Source organism: Stegodyphus dumicola, chromosome 1 (assembly GCF_044657685.1).
Source record: "Stegodyphus dumicola isolate Sdum_Otavi_A_Nest chromosome 1, ASM4465768v1".
In the NCBI taxonomy this organism is placed as follows: domain Eukaryota; kingdom Metazoa; phylum Arthropoda; class Arachnida; order Araneae; family Eresidae; genus Stegodyphus; species Stegodyphus dumicola.
This window is the reverse complement of record NC_140768.1, coordinates 273,751,141-273,760,095: the sequence shown is the minus strand read 5'-3', so window position 1 is coordinate 273,760,095 and position 8,955 is coordinate 273,751,141. Positions and strand designations below refer to the sequence as shown.

Genomic DNA, 8,955 nt, shown 5'->3' with positions numbered 1-8,955 from the left:
ACTTGATGAAGCCCTAAGCTATTTGAAAACTGGGCCCATTTATAAGTCTGTTATACTATATTTAAAATTTTTTTTGGGCCCTAAACTATAGCTTGTTTAGCTTATACGTAAATACTGCACTGGTGATAGGGAAATGGGAGTTGCATTTTTGTATAAAGCTTGTAGGATATTCCACTGTGTAATGCTAAATTAACGCTGAAAGTGAAGAATCTTAAGAACTTGTAAGCGAATAATCGCTTGAGTTCGTGTGACAGGAAACAACAAGATAGAAGGGTAAAATAACCCTTTATTATTCAAATATGATTTAAAAGAACTCCATCTTGAAATTGTACAATAAAGGCGACACTTGGGCTTGAACTTAACGTAAACTATAAAGTCTTCTTTTGAATTCAAACATTATAATATCGGCGTTTAAGTGGACGGCCAACCAGTACCTCATAACACTCTTCAACCTAATTTGGACAAAATAATTTTATACGAGCTTACCAGAATTTATTTATGAATGCAGACGACAAAGGACTTTACCTTTCAAAATCAGAATTTTCAAAGGGATATTCCTTATTTCGCTTCGATTTGTCACCTGACCTTTGCGATGGCTCTCATTAAAATTTCTTTCGACACAGCAACTTAAGATTAGAAATAAAATTTGGGACTCCCTTACTACAAACTGTTTCGTTATTAGTGTACGCTGAATTTGAAAACTTGATAGAAATCAATAAAGCTCAAAATATCCAATCCAGTACGATTTTGGAAACTGATGAATTCATCAAATCTTATCTCGAGATTGTATTTCTTTGAGATATTATGCGGATGTTTTCCCTTGTGAGAAAATACCTGCAATTCAAAGTTTTCTTGTGCTTTGGTGCTCAATACTGATAAACATGATGAAAAAGGAACTCATTGGCTAGCTGTCTACATTGCAGACAAACAGACTGTGGAATTTTTTGAATCTTATGGACTCCCGCCTGAAGTATATGGAAAAGATATCACATCCTTTGTCAAGAAATATCGTCATGTTTTCTGGAACAAGATTTCGCTTCAGAGTTTAACTAATGTATGTGGACATTATTGTATTTAGTTCATTATTAAATGATGTCAAGGACTCTGTATGGAATTTATTGTATCACCCTTAGCTGTAAAGAATCATGATTTCCAAATATTTCAATTTGTCAAAAAAAGATATGGTGTAAACATGATTTTTAAAAAATAAAGTTGTTATAATTTGGAAAAAAAAGAAAATTGTCTCCTGTATTTTTTTGCACTTTTTCTACACCTATTTAAACAAAATTCATAATGTCTTCTTGTTGCCAATACACTTAAAAACGGTTTTCTGTAAAAGTATAAAAGTCAGTGTTTTCTTAATATTCTGTCATTTCAGAAGATGGAACTGCCCAAGTTCGTACATCCTTCTAATTGTCTTCTGAGCGGAGTAACCGGTTCGGGTAAAACGGTTTTTGTGAAAAAATTGATAGATCATAAAATGTTCCATCCCATGCCGACCAATATTATTTATTGCTACGGAAGTTATCAACCTCTTTTTAATTCCATGAAAAATGTAAATTTTGAAGAAGGATTACCATCTAACCTGCAGACTCTCCAAAATGTTTTAATTATCATAGACAATTTAATTTCTGAATTAGCAAGTGATACTAGCTTAAGTAAACTTTTTACAAAAGGAAGTCATCACCGAAACCTTTCAGTCGTTTTTATAACGCAAAATCTTTTTCACCAAGGCAAGGAGATGAGAAATATTCATTTAAATTTCCATTATCTTGTCTTATACAAAAATCCTAGAGATAAAAGTCAAATCATGCATTTAGCTAGACAAATGTTCCCCGGAAAAGTAAAGGCCTTTCAAGAAATTTTTCAGGATGCTACTTCAGCACCTTTCAGTTACTTGCTGATTGATTTACGACCTGAAACAAGCGAAATGCTCCGCATTCGCACTGGCATCTTTCCTCGAGATAAATACTGTCTACCAGCCCCGTTAGTTCATTTCAGTTTGAGACGTCGAATGGCTAACATGTCTTCTTCCATCGTGACCGATTTCGAAGGTTTTCAGTGGATGCCTCACTATTACATTGTTAAAGACTTAGCTTTTTACTCCGTACATAAAGGATATCACAGTTTTTGGTCATTTTTACATCCTCAGCCTTGTAAAACATTATCATACCCTCAACAAAAGTGTTTTACCTGGGTAACAAAAAACCGTCATCACATGAATTGGTATGAGGGTGTATTACCTTATACTCGTCTTCGTATTATTTTGCAATATTTGTCATCTATTCACTCTGCCATATACGTGAAAGGATTAGAAAAGAAATTATTTTTAGAAAATTTATTATGTAGAGACATCATAAATTTGGACTGTCCTAAGATAGAAAATTTAAAAAAGAAAAGTTCTTCAACATGTTCGAATCATGCAAAAGGATTTAATTGCTGTGCTTCAACCAAAGCGGCTGCATTTGCTATCTATATAAAAGAAAGTGTGTAAGAGCTCATTTGTCATCAGAATGTCTCATCTGAAGAATGTGGATTATCTAAATCTGTTAGGAAAAAGTCAAACAAAAGCAGCTGTACTGAAAAAGTGCCCGAATCATCTCATCAAATCAGTTTGTGAGTGCGTTTTAAATCTTCTAAAAGGAAACGTACCCATCACCAAACGCGTCAAGAATCAACTCGTCCCTTTTAAAAGAACTTTAAGGAAATTAGTGGACAAAAAAGTACCTCTTTTTAAGAAAAGATGTATTTCAGTTCAAAAAGGTGATGGTTTTCTACCTTTCCTGATTCCTGCAGCAGCCAGTGTCTTATCCTCTCTTATCCATGGAGCACAGTAAGAAATTTGCTCTAGTACCCCTGGATCATATGCATCAGTTTGAAGATGAACATTTGAGTGATTTAGATACCCAGATTCAAAACATTTTAAAAAAGAAAACGGACGATGAAGAAAGGTCCAAATTATACATCTAAGTTCTGTAAAAGTATGTTACGTTCCCTCATGTGAATGCATCTGAAAAACAACTGCCTGAACAACTTTCTGAGACAGATGTAAAAAAGGAAATTATGCAAACAGTTCCTGTGAAACAGAAAAGAATGGCACAGAAAATAATGGATTTTCTGAAAGAACATCAGATTTCCTGAACACAAAATAAAGAAGTCATTTTGGATGGTCATGTGTTTTCTGGGTCCAACATTGTTCAACTGATAAACTTTCTGTTGAGAAATAGAACTGAAAGACCTGCTGCCTTTGAACAGTTTAAAAATGTACTGAATGTTAACAACTTTCCTCAAGACTTGGTGAAAAACAAACATTTAATGAATGTAAAAACTATGCATGCTAGACCTAAAAGAAAATCTTCTTTGAAAATGTGGCTGAACTTATAATGAAATGTTCATAATAGAAGGTAATGGCTGATTATTTGGGTTATGTTTTTTTCTTTGATTAAGTTAATATATAATTTTTTTTCTATTTGCATTATGTTTTTTTTTCTTTGATTAAGTTAATATATAATTTTTTTTCTATTTGGGTTATGTTTTTTTCTTTAATTAAGTTAATATATAATTTTTTTTCTGATTAAACCAAATATATATACATAATCATAACAATTCTTTTCTAAAAATGATAAGGAAAAACTTACCTTACACCGCATCTTTTCCAAAGAAAGAAAAACACCATAATTTTATCATTCAAATTTCTATTTATTTTTTTTTCCAAGTTTTTTTCCCACCCACACACAAATGCTCGATGTATCATCATCATGCATCATAATGTATATTTTACATATAATCATTTTTTTGTCCATACCATACATTTTATCCATACATTTTTCAAAGTCCTTTTTAATAGCCATAGGGTAATGAAGTCTTTCTGGATCACCCTTTTATTGAGCACAATTTTGTACATTTTCGTCTCAGGTTTATTCACTACCTTTCTCCTTTTGGCTTCCCGGCTGATTTTGCAGGGATTGTTAAGAGGAATATTTTCATTTTGGTCCAGACTGCAGACCAGACTTCAGATAGTTTCCAAATTCAGCAACTGAAAATTCCTGAAGTTTAATGAAAATCCACGAACTTCGCAACAAGTTTTCCTTGTTTGCAACAAGTTTGCTGTCTGGTACGTATAATTCTTGGACCCTCCTGAAAGAAGCAAGCAAAACCATGAGGAAAAGATAACAGAAAAAAAAAACATTAAATATTTTTTATACATATTGAATAAAGAACTTTTTAAAGCTCCTTACCAGAGACGAGTTGTAATCACATCACCCTCCAGCCGCAAAAACTCCTTTACAGATTCCCAGCAAGTGGCAGCCACCTCAGGTGTGGGAAGAAAGACATCTTTGATCTGAAAATAGAAGAGCCATGTTAACAGCTCAAAATACATGAGTAAAAGTTCAAAATACATTGAGTTTATAGGTTGATAAAATCAATAAGAAAACCTTCTTTTTTAGTAGGATCCGCCAACATCTTATTAAAGTCTGGCACCATGTGGACATAGGTCATTTGAGCTTTGTTCACGTTCACACCCCATCTGGGAAAAAACAAAATCCAACATAAATCACAACAAATTAAAAAACATGCTAAAAAGAGTTTATAAAAATTTTTAAGTGCAATAAAAATAGTTTGATTAAATATTTCTTTTACATATTATGTCAACCAATATTACATATTACAGCTCACGAAATGTTTCTGCTATGAAAAAAGAATCTTTCTCAAAAATTCTTTTATATATATATATAACTATAAATGGATTAGTTCACTTTTTCTATAATTATAGTGAAAATATTCTTAAACTATTGAAAAGAATGAAATTTTATTCGTTTTCAAATGATTACGAGATGGATTTTAATAAAATGCTGAATGAAGACATTTTAAACATTAAAACAGAAAAAATCTAAAATAGCTAAAACACGCCTTGGAAAAAAATTGTGAGGGAAAAATTATAAATACTACTGAAAATAAAATTTTCATAGCACATAATTTTAGCAAAATTTTTTTAAAAATTCTATCATTATACTTTGAATACAGCCACTTTACTGAGATATTTATTCCAATATAAATATATAAATTTCATGTTTCATTTCCTATTTATCTGTTTCAATATACCCTGATTTAACAAATTTTATCTCAAATTTCAGATGATGCATTAATTCTAGATTCAGCAGCAATTACTTTCCAGAACATATATGAAACTAACAATATGCTATCAATTTTGTATGAAGGCTTTCCATATAAAATTTAGCATCTTAGATTTTCTACATTTATATAGTTTTATATAAAGAGAGCATTCATTATGGATGCTGACTTCATCAATATGAAGTAATAATACATAAGTTAGAATTTTAATAGTGACAGCACACTGAGGCATTACAGTTGGCTTATTGTAGCCACCATAGCCTTCATATCCAGCAATGCAATCATTACCATAGTTTTCATATCCAATGATGCAATCATTTTGCTTATCATCCGATAAGCTTGCTTTAAAATGATTTCATTGAAGGATACGATACAATACCTGTCATAGCTTTTCAGTTTATTTTGCATATAACTATATGGCATTAAGCCCAGCAACTGAAAGATTGGTCCCTAGATTTGTGGCTTAATTGTCTGTTTTCCTAAGACTTAGGTATTAAGTTTTTATTTTGACTGACATTTCTTTTTGGAATGTCACTGGGTTTGCTTGGTTCAGCCACTTGCCCTGAAGATGGTTAATTTGGCTGTTCACAGCTTAATGACACTAAAATGATGCTTGCAGCAGGGGAGGGGGGTTGAATTTTTCTGTATTTTTTAAAAAACTAAGCATATCTCCCTCTTTCTTAATCTGCTACTTTTGCACACCTAATCAGCTGGAAGCGATAAAAATTATAAACATGAAACAATTTGTGTAATAATCACAAAATAGAATCATAAAAAATTATTTTATATTTTTAGTTCAGTTATTTATTGAACAGAATAAATGTTAAAATTATTAAAAAGCAGCACTGAATTAAAATATCAGTAACACTTATACAGTGTAATAACACTGATACTACAAATGCTAAATTAAACGAGTATTGGGACTTTAAAGTATTAGGAATGAGCAAGTGTTAATGATACTTCAGTTTTTTGAATGCATATATTCATGTCACACATAGAGAAAATTATGAAAACTACCATGCAGCCAGTCTGTTTGGCAGGATACAGAAGTAATAAACATGTTTAACCCTTTCCGGCATGCTACCTTTTAAAGTCAGAGTTTTGATTAGAAAAAAAAAAAAAAAAAAAAAAAAAAAAAAAAAAAAAAAAAAAAAATAGGCAGTCTAATTAGGCCTAGAGGAGTACACAAGTAAAATTTTGTGAAGATAGCACATATCGTTTATTTCTGTGGGCGTGCTCCAAGAGGGCACCCTAATTGAATAGAACTTCGAAAAGAGTGCTGAAACGAGCATTGTTGTCAATAAACTGACCGATGAGATGTGAAGAAACAAAGAATACAGACTCTCAATTGTCCTAGATTATCGGTGAGCACGGTCTGGGCACACTTAGGGTTCGCCATTTGATTTTAGGCAAAATTTCAAGGTACAAATTTAAAACTAATATAGAATAAGAAAATTAGCATACAGCCAAAAAAAAAAAAAAAAAAAAAATTCAAGCAATTCCTTTTATATCTTAAAAAAAAACCTGGAAGATTTCTTTGAAAAATGAGGGTCTTAGAAAACTAAACATGGCTAAAATATATGGACTGGTTTGTGCTGAGTTGCCATTTACTATAAATAAAGAAGGTTCATAGTAACCTATAAATCCTTTTTAATTCAATTTTTCTGTGTGTACAGAAGGAAATTTTTAGGTGTGTCCAAACCGGACACACTGTGCCGCAAAGTGTTAATAATGAAACATAATTGTATAAAAGTATTAATAATTAATGAGGTGAAATTTATAGTTTTGTTCTTTTGCATTACGGTTAATATTTCTATGTGAAAACTATCTGACTTAACACTGTCCACTTTCTTTTATACAGTACTGAATATTAATTCTGAATTACAATAAATTTTCTAGCTGCTCTTTTATTCATTCACAATAATAATAGCTTGAGTTAATTTCTTCTGCATAGAACTTCTACGTTTATTTCATTTATGACCTCCCAACTTTTTCTACTACATTTTATCCTATAGTTTGAATCTGAGGTATTGTGGTGCAAATATCCAGAGTTAAACTGTCATAATAACAGTACTACAGAAAATTAAAGCTAGCAGGCACATATCATAAAGTTTCAATCATATGTAGAAGTGATTCAAGTAAATTTTTATAATTTACCCAATTGCAAGTCAACAAAATAAACTAATTTTCACAAATTTTTCAATTTTCTTTAGTCTGCAGATAATCAAAACCATTATTAAAGAGAGCTACTGCACGTTTTTGTTAGGAAATACATCATATTTACATTCTTCAGCTTTGTCACTTTTTAACTTTAACAAGTTAATATTTAAGAACTAAAAATTAAATAGTATAATACAATTATATCTCTGAAATTATGAGATAGATGCAACAAACAAAAGCTCTGAAGTCAGATTCCAATTAGTTAGGATCGTATTTATTTTGCATATAAAACAATACATGTTAATTAAATAGAACCAATGGCTAAAGAGCACTTGTTTTAAAAAAAATTATAATAAAGAATGCAGTTTTCATATTACATATCAATACGAAATAGCATATTAAAGTAAATGTGCTACAAGAAATAGATTTATTCTGCTGCTGATGATTTCATACAATTCATCATTCTTTTCGAGCAACTCAATTCATAATTATAATGTAAGGAAAAAAGATATAAAGAATATCAAATTTTATTCACTTTTTCTGAACCAAAGTACGAAAGAAACAGCACTAAATATAAAAATTTTGGAACAACTGCATTGTCTGGTATCATAATTATAACTGAAGTGCTGTTTTGAAGAAGGGTTATGGAGTTTTAGAGCAATTACCATAATTATACTTTGATGCTTCTTATTTCATTAAAGCTAATTCTTATGCATAGTAATGTTTTACTCATCAGCATTTTATGAATTACTGACAATTTCAAAACAAATTAACTACAAATATAAATATACAAAACAAGGAGCTGCATAACTTTAAGCTTATATAAATTGGGATACCTTATGTTGGAGTATTGCTGAACTCATAATTAAAACAGAATAAACTGATAAATGAAAATCAAAACGCTGCTATATGTGCACTGTATGTTCTTCCTTATTAAAGCAGACAGAACCTGGCAGTATTTAGAAGTTACATGTTACAAATTTGGCAATTCAATCAGCTTATTTTGTTATAGTGATCACTTTAATAATCAAGTGTCAACTGTACATATTCTAATATATTTTAAGAGTTTTGGCTTAAATAAAAAGTTGTATTTTACCTTTCTGGATTTTGGGGAAATAACAAGTTTCTGTTCATGAAAAAAGTCCCACGAATTGCTACTACAAGCCACACATGGAACAAAAGCTTGAAGGGCAGTTCAACCTGAAAAAAGAAATTAAATCACCATTTAAAAATTCATGATCGCAGTAAAAATATAGGGGTTTAGCACCTGGCTTATAAATAATCCTGCTCTTTTGGAAAAAATTAATTGCCATGACAATAGATTTAGGTAGATAATTTATTTCTGTAAAAAAATGAAATAATATTATTTAAGCAATTCAGGGAAAAACATGAGGACATATTTATCACATAACACATTCTTAAAAAAATAACACAATGGCTTCAAATAACATAAATTAGAAAGTTTTATGTCCCCTCTCCACCAGAAAAAAAGTTAAATGTCATGACAACAGAATTATATAGATAATTTCTATGGATTAAAAATCAAAGCCTTTCAAGGGAAAACTGGAAAAGTTTTAATAATAAAAATAAATAAATAAAATAAAATAAACTATAATAAATTAAATGCTTTTATTATTGATTTCATTTCTACTTTAGCCAGAC

General features: G+C 30.5%; 1 protein-coding gene across 1 annotated transcript; it reads right to left on the bottom strand.

Moving 5' to 3' along the window:
• Positions 1 to 3,707: 3,707 nt before the first annotated feature.
• Positions 3,708 to 8,529, bottom strand: LOC118189836 (uncharacterized). The gene is made up of 4 exons (XM_085811932.1): positions 8,390 to 8,529; positions 4,437 to 4,528; positions 4,239 to 4,342; positions 3,708 to 4,137 (listed from the first exon to the last, which is right to left on the bottom strand). Exons 2-4 carry the CDS (start codon positions 4,491 to 4,493, stop codon positions 3,984 to 3,986), a joined length of 315 nt encoding a protein of 104 aa, XP_085668058.1. The 5' UTR covers positions 4,494 to 4,528; positions 8,390 to 8,529; the 3' UTR covers positions 3,708 to 3,983.
• Between the last annotated feature and the right edge of the window lie 426 nt (positions 8,530 to 8,955).